The sequence below is a fragment of the Impatiens glandulifera genome, chromosome 1, assembly GCF_907164915.1.
Source record: "Impatiens glandulifera chromosome 1, dImpGla2.1, whole genome shotgun sequence".
NCBI lineage: Eukaryota > Viridiplantae > Streptophyta > Magnoliopsida > Ericales > Balsaminaceae > Impatiens > Impatiens glandulifera.
The window spans coordinates 80,898,446-80,913,713 of NC_061862.1; the positions used below are offsets into that span (position 1 = coordinate 80,898,446).

Below are 15,268 nucleotides of genomic sequence, written 5' to 3' on the forward strand. Positions count from 1 at the left end.
TTGTTTTAAAAAAAAAGACTGACACATGAAAAAAAAAATTATTAAGAGAATGAACAGATATGAGTAGCAAATTATCTAAAAAAAAATGAGAGAATTATTCGAATTATAAAAATTCGGAACGATAAATCCAATTTTAGAAAGAAAAAAACAAGATTTTTCTATTTTTCTATGCTTAAAAAAATAATAATATTAAAATTGGTTAGATTATAAGAATATATAAAAAAGGGATCCATTGCTGATGTGTTTGTTAGGTTATTTGATCTTTTGAAAAAGTTAGACGGACATTTGATTTTATATATTTTTATTCTTTACAAAATAAAATTACTAATGATAAACAAAACACAAAGGTTTACCCTACGGTGGTGGCGTTCGGTCGCTTCCCACAGCGACGATAACAACAACACCAACTGAAGGTAGAGGGGAAACTGCGACACGACCAGACCAGACTACGTGGGTTGCAACGGGAGCTGGTCAAAGAATCATCTTCTTCTTTGGCCTCCTAGAGTGGAGTGGTGGGACTCCCAGCGAGCTTGCTGCGTCCTTCTGTTGCTACTGCCGGAGTGAGTTAGAGTTTCGTGTGAGTGGTCTCAATCCTCAGCTCTTCCAAATCTGTAAAATACATACATCGTCTATATGCACTTCTAATTTTTCTTTCAAAAGCTCAAGACTTTGATCCCTAGTAGACTGCGATTGTGTTTCTAGGTGGGGGTGACATGGCGAGCACATCCCAATTAGTTCGCTATATTGGTCCGGGTACGGCAGCTGGAGGAGGGAGCTTGGACACGCTCAATAGGATTCTCGCTGACCTGTGTGTCAGAAATCCTAAGGTGTGTATTGTTATGATTTTTAATCAAATCTCAGGAGTTTCTCAAAGAAGAGTTCTATTTCGAAGCTATCTGCAACTTATTTGTCTGTATGTTGGGTTAAATACAGCTCAAGATTATTAGGTGAAAGCCAAGATTGTATGTTTTTATAACACGGGTTGTCATTGGTTGTTTACATGTTTGGGTTGCAGTCTGAATTGTGCAATGAATTGAGTAGAAAATCTATAACTATCTCGATTGTGCGACTTTTCATAATTGAGTAAAAGTGACTTTCAATTAATTTCTCATTCAGCAGCTTAGAGGAAAGACTCCTATGTCTACCTGGCAAAAAGGGAAGAACCTTTCGGTTAAAATTGGTTCCTTAATCCTAAGTGGAATTCCTAATACGACAGGTTGATTTGCTTTACTACTAGTTACATTGTGATGCTAACCCTGACACGTGTTTGCATATTCTTCAGAGATGAGGAAAAATTTAGATAAATTAAGAAGGAGCGACTTCCAAAAGAGCCACTCTTATTAAAACCTAAAACTGAACTTGATTACAAAGGTTATGCCTTATTTATAGGCTAATACATGTTCTAATACTCTCTTCTTGCATCTGCATCTCACACGACTTCTAAACAATCAACCCTTCTATCTAGGGTTTCACAACCTTTCCTAATTCGTAATGTTACTGTTATTGTGGTTTTACATGGAAATCATGTTCTGTTGCTAGCATGTTATTTCTCACGAAAGTTCCATATCGAGAATTATATCTAGAATTCTAAAATATAATTCACAGTGATGTATATATTTTCATTTTCCTTAGTCATCAAGCGTGTTAGCCTAAGTTCTGTCCTTTGTAAATGCATATTGATACTTTATTGGGATCTTAGGTAAGTAGTTTTTGAAAACTTTGATTCAATATCTCAATTGAACCTTTTAAGGAAAGAGTTTCGGGACCTGGAAGGATTAAAGGATTTATTCTCCAAACTTTCGTGTCAATCAAGAAAAGGGGGCTTTGCACCGGATGAGACCACTACAATCTCATCGAACTTTAACCTTTTTGTCTATTTCAAAGTTTATTTTTCTTGTGATTGCTTTTGTAAACTGTTGGAACGCTCCTTGCGTCACTCATTTTCTTCATTTTAATGAAAATGTTGACCTTTTATAAAAAAAATCTTTGTATTGATATTTTTGTTTTTGTTGATTCTTTTCAATGCTAGGATGGGACTGCATTAGCATTAAAGAAACATCTAGAGGAACAAGCTTGTGAACTTAGCGGGGAAGCCTTTTCCCGTCTCATGGATCAATTGTATGACCGTATTACCAGACTATTAGAGAGTAACGACGTTGCTGATAATTTGGGAGCACTAAGAGCAATTGATGAATTGATAGATGTACCACTTGGCGAAAATACCTTAAAAATTTCAAGGTTCTTTGGTTATATGAGAACTGTGTTTGAGATGAAACGCGATCGAGAGATTTTGATGCTTGCTGGCGCTGTCCTCGGTCATCTAGCTAGGGCTGGAAGGGCTACAGCTTCCGATGAAGTGAAAACACAGGTTTAAGGATTGTTTTGTGTTGTAACTTAGTGCTATTTCTGTAGATTTGTGGGTGTAACATTTTTGTGTTTGACAGGTGAAAAATGCACTTGCATGGCTTCATGGTGAAAGAGTGGAGTATCGTCGCTTTACTGCGGTTTTGATTTTGAAAGTAAGAGCAACAGTTTTATTATTACAGAAAGTGCACATAGTTTCTCCAAAGTCATAACTTTCGAGTTAATTAGAGGGACTATATTTGTCTATTTTAGCTCTATTTGAAAATACTTGATTTATTCTTACCTCATTTGAATACGGATCAAATTGAGATTATTTTTGACAGAGCGTGAATGAGCTAGGTTTGTGCCATTAATTCAAGGTTTATGACTATTGCTTTTAAAAATCAATAGTTAAGAAGAAAATGTGAGGAAATTAGTTGTCTTCCTATGTATTGACAAAATTTTCAATTTATTTACGTCAATCAATAAGTAGGCTTCTTTACTAAAGCCAACAAGTTAATATTGTGTAAATTTGCAATATACTCGTTGATCAGTTGCAGTTACGTTGTCATTATTTTTGATTCATTGTACCCCAAATTCTTATTTTTTTAACATAGGTTGATCGTTTTCCCCATATTTATAGGGTCTGTTTTAATATCTGCTATCTTATATAAATCAATATGAGGTGAATTCTATCATTTTTAATTTATTCATCATTTCTATTTGACATAGGAAATGGCTGAGAATGCTCCAACATTATTCAATGTTCACGTACCTGACTTTGTAGATGCGATATGGGTGGCATTGAGAGATCCAGTGCTAGAAGTTAGAGAGCAAGCTGTAGAGGCACTACGTGCTTGTCTTCAAGTTATTGAAAAGCGTGAGACACGTTGGCGTGTGCAGTGGTATGTTCCTTCATCTTTCCTACGATGCTAGAAATTTGGATTGAGTTACATGGATTTGGATTACTGTGTTTCACAATTTCTTCTACGTCACCTGAATCCCTGCACTTTGGTTAAGTAACAATATGAATCATATCATATTTGGTGCATTTGGTTGGGGTTTCATTGTCATTAGGATGGTTAATTTCTTCAACTTCTTTTTGAAATCGACTAGGTGCTCCTTGGATGTTGTCTCAAAACTTATGTCCCTCTTCTCTTCTTGCTTGGCCAATTCTGAACTCGTTGCATGGAATGTCATGGATATATAGTTACCTTATTATGCTGCTTATTTTTCTCTCCATAATGTTCTATTATAGACGTCATGGATACTTTTGCAGGTATTACCGTATGTTTGAAGCTACACAAGATGGACTGGGGAAAAATGCTCCTATTCACAGCATACATGGTTCTCTACTTGCAGTGGGTGAGCTTTTGAGGTCAGTCTATATTCTGCAAGTTGGAGGGTTTGGACTGATTTATCCATGCAATTATTCATTGCTCGATTCAAAATTCTTATTTGTATAAGACAACTTGGATGCTTTCCATTTAAATTGGTTTTATAGTAAGCTACTCGTAATCATTTTGGAGCATCCCTGCCTTAAACTTAGATAATGTGGTTTTATTTTTAAAATGACATTCTTTCGTTATGAGCCTTGTTCTATATGTAGAGTAGGGTTGCATCCATATTTGGTATCGAGTAGCTTGCATCGGTTTATAATCTGCAAAATCAACAATACATGAACATCCATATTCCAACTTTCTACCGTGTTCTTAATTGTAATATGGGAGTCTTGTTCCATGCATGTAGGAATACAGGAGAGTTCATGATGTCAAGGTACAGAGAAGTTGCAGAAATTGTTCTAAGATATCTTGAGCATCGGGATCGGCTTGTTCGTCTCAGCATAACTTCTCTTCTGCCTCGCATAGCCCATTTCTTACGTGATCGCTTTGTCACAAACTATCTAAAAGTGTGTGCTATTTTTTTAGCTTGATAATATTGTACAAAGATGACTTTTATTGTCTCCAATGATGTGTATGGATGACTTTTCTTTCCCAGATATGTATGGATCATATACTTGCAGTTCTAAAGATTCCCGCTGAGCGTGCTAGTGGCTTCATTGCACTTGGAGAGATGGCTGGTGCTTTAGATGGTGAACTTGTTCACTTTTTGCCGACAATAATGTCTCACATACGTGATGCTGTATGTTGCTTGTGCTCTTCTCCTTTTTGACATCTCATCCACTGTATCATGTCATTTTTCTTTCCTATGTATATCTCAACATTTACAAGCATTTATGTTTTAAAAACTAAATCTTATATATTGTGCCTGGATTTCTAGATTGCTCCTCGAAGGGGTAGACCCTCACTCGAGGCTTTGGCATGTGTTGGGAATATTGCAAAAGCAATGGGGCCAGCAATGGAACCTCATGTTTGCAGTCTTCTCGATGCCATGTTTGCAACTGGGCTTTCATCTACACTCGTGGAGGCTCTGGACAAGATAAGTGTGAGGTATATTGATATACCTGAAATTCAAGTTTGATCTTTTACGATGGATTTATTTCAATCATTTTGACGTTGGACAATGGTGGTCCAGTATCCCGTCTTTGCTGCCAACAATACAAGAGAGGCTTCTTTCTTGCATTTCGGTTGTTCTATCAAAATCACCACACAGCAACTCGAGGTCTTTAGTTACAATGAATCGAGCGAATATAACGAACACTGCTCAACACATAATGGAACTTACTGTTCCTGCCATGGTGCAACTAGCTTTGCAAACACTTGCACGTTTTAATTTCAAGGTTAGTAAGTTTGTCCTTGCGTGCTCATTGGGGAATTTTTCTTTTCAAGTCTACTCCTTAGGTTTCATACGTATTAATTTGTTAACACATGCATGTTTAGGGACATGATCTTCTTGAACATGCAAGGGATACAATTGTTCTATATTTGGAGGATGAGGATGGAACCACAAGGAAAGATGCTGCTCTTTGCTGCTGCAGTTTGGTAGCAAATTCCTTTTCTGGCACTCAAGGTGTCCAATATAGTCAAAGCAGGTCTAGTCGAAATTGGGCAAGACGAAGGCGTCTTGTGGAAGAGGTTTGATTTCCTCTTCCCCAAATTTCCAGTAACAATAATATTTGTTAGAGAGGTTCTTTTTGTCTTTGAAGAAGTTTTTTTTTTTATTTAGCTGTTCTCCACTTCTATAAATAAACTGTTGGTCTAGCTTGTTTCTTTACCTTATGCTGTTGGCCAATGTTAGGGATTGTCTAAGTTTTGCACTAGCATGCATACATTAGAGGTCAATAGCTTCAACTTTTATATGCTATCAATTCTATGTTTCAGAAGCTTAAGTTAGAAAGGGGTTAGACTTACTAGTTCATTCGTAAATGTAGATGGAAATTGGGCTGGTTTATGTTTGTTAACTATTAACAGTACCATGTCTTCTATTTAGAACCCTATTATAGAGAAGTCGTAGCAAAGACTGCCGTTATGGAAGAGCAAGCTTCTATCGAAATGGGGGAGAAAGGTTCTCATTAAAATTAACTTAGTCTTCCATTCCCACCTTCGCAATGTCCCTTTTCCCCACCTTCACAATGTCCCTTTTCCCCACCTTCACAATGTCCCTTTTCCCCATATCATCGGCAGATGGTAGATAAATGAAGACCATTATGAGAAATTTTGTTTGGGGTAGTTCAAACACTTCTAGGGTGACACACCTCAATAGTTGGACCTCCGTCAAGAATGGGAAAGTTTGATGGATGCCTTGGAATTAAGGGGTTTTCACACTTTCATACATTTTTACTTTGCAAATGGTGGTGGAGATTTCTCAACGAGGCTAGTTTTTTGGCGAAAGCCATTACATCAAAGTATGGGTGAGACTTCAAAATTCAAATGATCACCACTGCCTGGTAGAGCACACATGGGAACAAGCATTTAGGGCCATAACCAAAACACGCCTATTGAATCTACTCCATACCCTCTTCTCTCCTACACATGAGAACAAGCATTTAGGGCCGTACACCAAAACACGGTCTACTCCGTACCCTCTTCTCTTCTCTCCTACACAGTGGGGAATGACAGAATATGATTATAGGAAGGATGACAAAGTGATTGACTTCAAGAGGTATGTTAAGGAGGCACCAAAGTGGGAAGTGACCTTTTCACTCCGCTTGTATGTTGACGAGGAGTCATATCAAGGTACAATCACCTACGAGACACAAGACAGATGTATTTACCCTCAAGGCTCCCCAAATTTTGAAACACGATACATTTATCAACCCTTCAGCATTCTAACTGAAACACTGTTCTCTTGGAAGGTAGTCTGGGAAATAAGATCCCGTATAAAATATTGTATTTTTCTTGGGAGGCTATATATGGATTTTTTTTTATGAAGGGTAAACTTTTTATTGAAAAGGCCATCAGACTGCGTTGTGATAATTTGACAATCATCAGTGTTGCCAAGAATCCTGTAATTGATAAAAAGGCCATCAGACTTCGTTGTGACAATTTGGCAATCATCAGTATTGCCAAGAATCCTGCACATCATGACTGAACTAAGCACAATGAGATAGAATGAGACTTTGTTTCTGAGAAAGTTTTTTTTTTTCTGAGAAAGTTGATAGTGGAGTTGTCGGTCGGGCTTTCCCATATTCCGTCCAAACTCCAAGTTACCGACATTCTCACCAAGGCTCCCCCAAAATAGCTCTCCCAAAGATACTATTTGAAGACATGTGTAACAAGTTAGGAATGTTCACCGTTCTTGCTCTTGCGGTCTCTCGTGGATGGTAATGAGTTTATATTCATAGTATACTTTTAAAACCTGTACCACCTAAAACCTATCTTGAGAGGTAGTGTAAAATAAAGATAATTATTAATAATAAGAGTAGGTATGTTTTGGTGGGGGTTAGTTGACTGTTAGTGGTAACTGCCCACTACTATATTTATTATTTTCTTGTACAAATGTAATTATCTATAACAATTTATAATTCATTCTAATATGCTGAAAATTCAGTTCAGTCTTAATTCTCTTACTCTCTGTTTACTCGCATAATGCAATACAGATTTTAAGGGTTGACCACCATAATATGTAAAAACATTCAAATTATTTTTTCTCAGATAATTGATAGTGGTATTTTTAATTACTATTTCTTTTTTATGGTGATAATTAGGTAACTTATAATCTACAAGTACTGAGTAAAAATGGCAGGAGCTTATAATCCATGATTTTTTAAGTAACACCATCATATTGTTATTGCAAGTTCTTATAGACATTAAAATGGCATGTGAAACTCTTACATTTGTTTCCTCTATTGGAGTTCACTTTTTGTTTTCTTGTTTGGAGTACCCTGATAATGATAGTTTTCTCTATACAAATGGATATAGATGTGGTAGTTTCCTTGATGGGTTATTTTGCCTGTGCAATTAATTCATTAGTATTCACTATGTTCTGCAGATTGTTGAGAAGCTCCTTATTGCAGCTGTCACTGATGCTGATGTTTCTGTCCGTCTCTCAGTTTTCTCCTCCCTGCACGGTGATTGTGGCTTTGATGATTTTCTCGCACAAGCTGATAGTTTGAGTGCTATATTTGCTGCACTAAATGATGAGGTATGATGTCATCCTAATATGAATTCTGAGATATCATGTGATAATAATTGAGATGAACTATTTTTTGAATAAATATTTGAGATGATTAATCATGTTATCATTCGGCCTCCATAGTCCATGTGTCCTTGTGTATTACAAAAAGCAAAGATTCTTCCCCAATTATCCTCCTCTGGGAAGGAAAATGTGAATTTCTGGGATGTTTATTCATTTGAACAAGTATATCCTAGTGTCTGTTTATTAACTGCATAATGATGGAGTGTTCATATAATGAGTTGTGAGAATTGTCGGCTAATTCTTTGACTTGAATCTAAGGTTGAACTGGGATTCCATCTAATCAATAGGAAAGTACTTGTAGAGCATTAATAATGCAACATAGAATTTAATATGCCCATATGGTTATTTCTATCTTTAGAGGTGTTGATGAATTACTTGAATTAAGGAAGGGAATTACCATTGTATTTCAATATTTAAAGATAATTATCTAATTAGTAATTGTCTATAAATGAATAGATAATTGTCCTTAAATATACTTTACCTTTGGCACCTTAATTCTAGGATATAATCACTACCTAAATACCTTGATTCTAGAATAGAACTAAAAAGATCACATGATTTTCGGGATAGTGTATATTGTAATTACTGTGCATAAAGGGCATTCCTCCCAATAAAGTTAACACATTTTTACTCATAATTTCCGCATGACGCAATGGTTAAATTGCATTCAACATACTCAATTGTTTGTGTTTGCTTTGTGCATCTTTTCAATGTTCAACAAGCTTGTGCTAATTCTCCAATTTAGTGGTGGCACCTGTAAAATGAATGATGATTGTGTTCAACAAGCCTGCAGGTTTCTTTTAAACTTTTATTGATTGATTATCTACTATCTATATTATTTTGTTCTCTCATCCATGTTTAAGTTTAAAAATTTCCTTTCACGTTCCTTTCTCTTATTGTCCCGGAATGGAGCATAATAACTTTAGATAACCCCGGTCACAAAAAAAACTTAGATAAACCATCTTTTGGTCACTCCATGCTGTACACCTTTTATTCCCAAAGATGTCTGCTTAAGGCTCCAACTTATGTGTTTTCGTCCTTCAAATTTTTTGCATGGTTTTCCTTGGTATTTTGTGTACGTGGAACATACTAAATAATTTACTTTAGAAAAAACCTGTTTCCAGTTTTCTCATCCTTACCTGCATATGTTTTATCCTTTAGAATTTTGAAGTCCGAGAATATGCTATTTCTACTGCTGGAAGGTTATCAGAAAAGAATCCTGCTTATGTTCTTCCAGCACTCCGTCGCCATCTCATTCAGTTGCTGACGTACCTAGAACAAAGGTAGACTCTTATAATCTTAAATCACTGGCATACGATGTTCTTGATATTGTTTTATGTGGATATCTTGGTATCTTTTATACATATCCTGCTCTGATATATCCTGTTTGGGTATTCAGTGCAGATAATAAATGCAGAGAAGAAAGTGCAAAACTATTGGGTTGCTTAATCCGCAATTGTGAACGATTAATACTTCCATATATTGCTCCAGTCCATAAGGTCTGTCATACACTATGAAGTAATATTTGCTTTTTGTTTGCTACTTTACTGATTTTGTCTCATCAATTGTATCAGGCACTTGTTGCCAAACTCTCTGAGGGAACTGGGGTGACTGCTAATAATGGCATCATAAGTGGAGTTCTTGTCACTGTAGGAGATCTTGCTAGAGTGGTAAATGATTTTCTATTTTCTGTTTCTAGTCTGTTATGAGAATTTTGTTCATGCTGAAACTTTTTACTGTACTATATTTTTTGAAAAGTTAATGCTTGTATGTAAATGAATTGTCACAATATGACTTCAATATACAAGCAACAATCTGATATACCTTGAACTAGAATTAGATATATATCTTGAAATTACATTAATAAGAGAACTGGAATTTGAGAACGAAGAGAAGATAGAGCTATTAGCAAGCTAAAGAGAAATTGAATTAATGGAGGAGAGATAGAACCCTAACTGCTAGGGTGAATACAATGGGGATGAGAGAGAAAAACTTCAACAACAGAATTCAACTAATTTTCATTTCATAACTACTCTTCACAACTAATGTTCTATTTATACTACTATATTAAGAACTGCCACTTCCACCATAGTGTATTAGCCCTAATATTCTTTTCCCTTGTATCACGATCCAAAAAGAAGAAAAAGTATAAAAAGAAATAAAGTATGAAAAAGAGTAACAATAGCAAAGAAGCTTCTAGGGAAGAAAACTTCTAACATTAAAGTACACAATGAGTAAGAAATGAATATCCAATAAATCCCATCCCTTCCTTTTGAACACAGGCCATTTATAAAAAAGTGGACAACGACAAAATGAAATACATGGTATCCAGAGACCTTAGTCGGTGCCATTGCCACCATCTTTTTCTTTTTCCAGACCCTGCCACGACCTTATTTCCTAGACAAAGTACTGGATCAAGTGTTAAGCTTTCATCCTAACATTTGCAAACAGAGAAATGGTCCCATTAACACTGCAATCTTGATGCCGAATCCAAGCCTGAGTTATGAAAATTCCCTATAGATCCGAACCCCGAAGCCCAAACATCCATTCCGTTTTGACGCACACCATCAATTTTCTTTCTGCAAGCCAATATATACATATTTATATTTCTATTACATCAACAAATTCTGAGCTTTACAATGATCATTTTAATCCTCTCATATCCAGGAGAAGTAAAAGTAACAATGCAGCACTTAAAGAGCACACAAAACAAAATACATAGCAGTTTACAAGGACTAGGATGTGTCATTACATTAGAAGTGTCTTTCTTTTAACTCTTGCTTTCATTGGACTAGATGTGCATTAACATTAGAAGTGTCTTTCTTTCAATGAACTAGATGTGCATTGCCTTTAGAAGTGTCTTTCTTTCAACTCTTGTTTTTTCTACTGATATGATACTGGAGAAGTATATGATTGCAGGCAGCAGAATTCTTACATATTTTAAGTGAGTTAATGATTACATGACATCTAACTATAAACGCTTCTTTCTTTGATTAATTATCACGACACAGGGTGGTTTTGCTATGAGGCAATATATTCCTGAACTTATGCCATTAATTGTTGATGCTTTATTGGATGGAGCTGCTGTTGCAAAACGTGAAGTTGCTGTTGCAACCCTTGGTCAAGTTGTACAAAGCACTGGGTATGTTATAACTTTATAAGTTGCTTGTTTATACTTTCAACTATGTCATTGACTATACTAATTATTTAGTTGCGCTTTGACACTGTAACAATCCATAAATATATCATGATCAAGATTAGGTGGCACATGGGCTGACTAAAATAATCTATTTATCATTCTCATCACAACCCTTGATCTACCAGTGACACCTTCAAAATCCTACTTTACAGAACAGGGAACAGGCTTTCAATTCTTTATGATAGCTGATTACTCATCAATGGAGTTTATTTCCTTACTGTTAGCCCAATACCTGAAGTCCATTCTCTCAAACGGATTAAGTTTGCAAGTATTTTGTAACTTATCATGGTACCAAAGTTTTCAATAAATCTCAATTTCAGCAATCCGTTCATTTTCCACTTTCCGCATTATAGAGTTGTGCACTCATGCCCTGTTCTAAATTTCAGCTTTATATGACGACGGGGATGTATTATAGTATATATCGGTTGGTCCTTTACTAAACTACTAATCTATTTTAATGAGTTTGTAATACTGTATACTGAGTCTTCTGAGTTCTGAAGTGTATACATACGAGGAAAAAAGAAGAATATGAAATAGCTGATTTGCTTGTTCTCTGTTTTAACAATGTGAAAAAAGTATAATTCCAGAGGTGCAGTGCAATGCATGGTTTACTTGAATTTCGCACACTCTGCATGCTAGCTTTGAAGTTTTGCTTTCTATGAATAGGACAACTGGAGAACTTCAGGACCATATAATATTGTATTGATTAGCTTTTGGGTGTTCTAAAATCTGCATTTTCTGTTTCCACAGTTCAATTTCCAAAAAACAAGTTACATTATCTTTATTGCTGACAGCTATGTGATAACTCCTTATATTGAATACCCAATTTTGCTGGGTTTACTGTTAAAGCTGCTACATGGTGATCTAGAATGGTCTACTAGAAGAGAAGCTTTAAAGGTAACTTACTTCTCTAGTCCTTCCATTTTTTTTTATCATGCTTTGTTCTTATTGAAACATTTTCCAACTTTCCCTAGGTTCTTGGTATTATGGGCGCGTTGGATCCTCATGCACACAAGAACAATCAGCAAAGGTTGAATGTATCACATGGTGATGTTGCCCGTGCAGTGAGTGACATAGGGCAACATATCAGATCTATGGATGAATTGCCCATGGACCTTTGGCCGTCCTTTGGGACATCAGAAGATTATTATTCAACGGTAATGTATTACTATTCAAATGGCCTTTTTATATCATATTTTCTAATGCGCATACTGCTCCAGGTAGCTATCAATTCCCTTATGCGAATTCTTAGGGATCCTTCGTCTTCCAGCTACCATCAGAAAGTGGTTGGATCACTGATGTTCATTTTTAAGGTCTGTTTTATGATAATTAAATTGAATTTCTTCACTATTCTTAAAAGTGTAGTGATAAATTTCATTTATTATATATGCAAGATCAGTCCATGGGTCTTGGCTGTGTTCCATACTTGCCTAAGGTTAGTCCTCTAACCATGCAGTTGAGCTTAATCTTTTATTCTGCATATCATCTCTTTGAATGTTGCCGTAAGTTAGATTGATTTTCCATCATAAATAAACTCGAACACTTCGGAAATCCGTTTTGGGGGAAGTAATATGTGAACCTGTCATATCAAATTCATTTCCTTCGCATTGGCTGTGTGTGTGTGTGATGTTGCTGCTGCTGCTGCGATGTATAATGTCATTCCAGAATGATACTAATTATGTACTTCATTTATAATGATATTCCAATTTAGTTTAGAGTACTGATCTTGCTTACATAGGTGGCTAATATGGGGTTTCATACAATGTTTAGGCATCTTTACTTTTACTCATGCAATTTTCCATCTGTAGGTCTTGCCTGTTCTCTTTCACATGGTTCGCACATGTGAAGATGGTCTCAAGGAATCTATAACATGGAAGCTTGGAACTCTGGTGTCTATTGTTCGTCAGGTTAGTGTATAAGTTGATATTCCAATTATTTTCACTTTAATGAATGAATGGTGTAAGCTAGTTGAGAAGAGTTTTCTATGGTCCATTGCAGCATATCAGGAAATATCTGCCTGAGTTGCTTTCATTGATTTCTGAGTTATGGTCTTCATCCTTCAGCTTACCAGCTCCTAACCGCCCTACACATGGTTCCCCAGTAAGTTTGGGTTCTTTCTGTAGATCTCATGTAGCAAATGAGTTAACCTTACTATTTTATTCAGTTTAGAGATACTTTTCATCACTAATTTTTTTAAAAACATATCAACTTTTCAAAAGGGGGTTTGGGGGAGGCAAAAACAATAATAAAAAACAAATGATAGAAGTTTAAATGCCAATAAGATATAAATTTTTTCATCCCGTGCCTATCCCCTTTTCCGGATTGAAGCGAATGCGTGCATCCTTTGAGTCTTTCATATACTTTGCATCACTAATGTAATCCTTAAATTTCCAGATTCTGCATTTAGTGCAACAGTTATGCTTGTCCCTCAGTGACGAATTCCGAACATATCTTCCTGAGATTCTTCCATGCTGTATTCAAGTTCTCTCTGATGCTGAGCGCTTTAACGATTATACATATGTTACTGATATTCTCCATACACTCAAAGTGTTTAGTGGTTAGTACTTTTCTTCCTTTGCATCTGTATGCTTAAGGGATTATCCGATCACAATCCTCTTACATGGCATAACATTGCAGGAACACTGGATGAGCACATGCATCTACTGCTACCTGCACTTATAAGATTGTTCAAAGTGGATGCCTCTGTAGATATTAGGCGTGCTGCTATCAAGACTCTCACAAGATTGATCCCTCGAGTGCAGGTTTGCAACTGATATAGCTCTTTCATGCAGATTCTTGTTCTTTTGTTCTATTAAAATGTTGAACTAATTCCTTCTGCCACTGCATCAACTTATCATCAGGTTACTGGCCACATATCTGCAATTGTGCATCACTTGAAGCTAGTTTTGGATGGGTGTGTTTCTGCTAGTTTGCCTTCATAAACTGTTTAATTGCCAACATTTTTTTATTAACTTCTCTTTTTCAATAACTTCTCTCTTGTTTTAACACTCTGAACGCAATGGTCTTCTATCTTTATTCCATATTAATGAAAATTTGTTATTTCTTTGTTTTGTTTTGTTTTGAAAAGGTCAACTTTTATTGAAAAGAAAACGTAAGAAGCGTTTTGAACATTACTAAGAAGGGGTGGAGGGATGGGAAAAAAAATAAAAAACAGAGAACGAAAGAAATGTTTGATGTCAATAAGATCAAAGAATTTCCATCCCGTACAAATCCTCTTTTTCTTTTAAAAAAAATGGGTTATAGATCCACATAATTGGGTAGCCTTAACCGGATTTGTGGTAACAGGTAAGGCCCAAAGGCTGTTTCCGTGTCTGTCGGGGGAGATGCCAACCATTTCTCCTTTCTACGAACACATAAATCCTCTTTTTCTAATAGATGCAAAAGCATGAAGCTCTTGATTTATTCTCTCTTTTCTAATGTCCATTTAGATAGCTAATTATTTCTCTCTTTTCTTTTTATTTGTCAATGGAAAATGAGGTATATTTAATTATAATTGTTATTGCTTACCTTTTAGCATAATTTCTGTTTATCCCTTGCATCATTTTTATTTTCAGGAAAGATGATGAGCTGAGGAAGGATGCTGTTGGTGCACTTTGCTGTCTTGCTCATGCTATAGGGGAGGACTTTGCCATTTTTATTCCTTCAATTTACAAGCTTCTTTTGAAGCATCATTTACGGGTCTCTTTCTCTTTTCTATATTCCTATTTGTTCTTTTAACTTCTCCTGAATCACTACTTCAGTATATATTTTAAAATTACAGCACCAGGAGTTTGAAGAAATTGAAGGGCGTTTAAAGAAACATGAACCTATTACCCTTGGAAGCACATCTGCTGAGAGATTAAGCCGACGTCTATCGGTTGAAGGTATTAGTGACCCGCAAAATGATACGGAGAATGATCCTCATGATGATGGGAATGATGGACACAGACAACATAGAAGCCACCAGGTACCATGTGTTATTTTATGAAGTAATTTGTTGTTTCCTTTAAAACAGCATATTTTTTATTGCAACTTGGAAGTAGGAGCCATAAAATGAACTTGTATGTGGACTAAGCTTATTTTAATCATTACTTGAGGAGAATGTGATGTGACGTATCTGTAGTAAAA

General features: G+C 35.9%; 1 protein-coding gene and 1 non-coding gene across 4 annotated transcripts in view; one reads left to right on the forward strand and one right to left on the reverse strand.

Moving 5' to 3' along the window:
• Window positions 1-348: 348 nt before the first annotated feature.
• The window catches only part of LOC124919080 (serine/threonine-protein kinase TOR), a 35,191-nt gene continuing 20,271 nt past the window's right edge, over window positions 349-15,268 (forward strand). For 2 of the 3 annotated variants that reach the window (XM_047459217.1, XM_047459218.1), the window contains exons 1-26: window positions 349-577; window positions 703-827; window positions 2,030-2,368; window positions 2,445-2,519; window positions 3,076-3,248; window positions 3,623-3,721; window positions 4,093-4,252; window positions 4,342-4,485; window positions 4,624-4,793; window positions 4,879-5,083; window positions 5,184-5,378; window positions 7,735-7,887; window positions 9,103-9,224; window positions 9,341-9,440; window positions 9,516-9,611; window positions 10,953-11,083; window positions 11,935-12,037; window positions 12,115-12,453; window positions 12,540-12,575; window positions 12,949-13,047; window positions 13,139-13,240; window positions 13,535-13,697; window positions 13,778-13,902; window positions 14,002-14,054; window positions 14,716-14,839; window positions 14,922-15,107. In XM_047459217.1, coding sequence (XP_047315173.1) covers window positions 714-827; window positions 2,030-2,368; window positions 2,445-2,519; window positions 3,076-3,248; window positions 3,623-3,721; window positions 4,093-4,252; window positions 4,342-4,485; window positions 4,624-4,793; window positions 4,879-5,083; window positions 5,184-5,378; window positions 7,735-7,887; window positions 9,103-9,224; window positions 9,341-9,440; window positions 9,516-9,611; window positions 10,953-11,083; window positions 11,935-12,037; window positions 12,115-12,453; window positions 12,540-12,575; window positions 12,949-13,047; window positions 13,139-13,240; window positions 13,535-13,697; window positions 13,778-13,902; window positions 14,002-14,054; window positions 14,716-14,839; window positions 14,922-15,107 — 3,606 coding nt within the window. In that variant the 5' untranslated portion in view covers window positions 349-577; window positions 703-713. The remainder of the gene's footprint in view (window positions 578-702; window positions 828-2,029; window positions 2,369-2,444; window positions 2,520-3,075; window positions 3,249-3,622; window positions 3,722-4,092; window positions 4,253-4,341; window positions 4,486-4,623; window positions 4,794-4,878; window positions 5,084-5,183; window positions 5,379-7,734; window positions 7,888-9,102; window positions 9,225-9,340; window positions 9,441-9,515; window positions 9,612-10,952; window positions 11,084-11,934; window positions 12,038-12,114; window positions 12,454-12,539; window positions 12,576-12,948; window positions 13,048-13,138; window positions 13,241-13,534; window positions 13,698-13,777; window positions 13,903-14,001; window positions 14,055-14,715; window positions 14,840-14,921; window positions 15,108-15,268) is intronic. The other variant, XM_047459219.1, reaches the window with a different exon arrangement.
• On the reverse strand, window positions 14,387-14,514 carry LOC124923164. The gene has a single exon (XR_007098174.1). It is a non-coding gene; the product is annotated as a U6atac minor spliceosomal RNA (small nuclear RNA).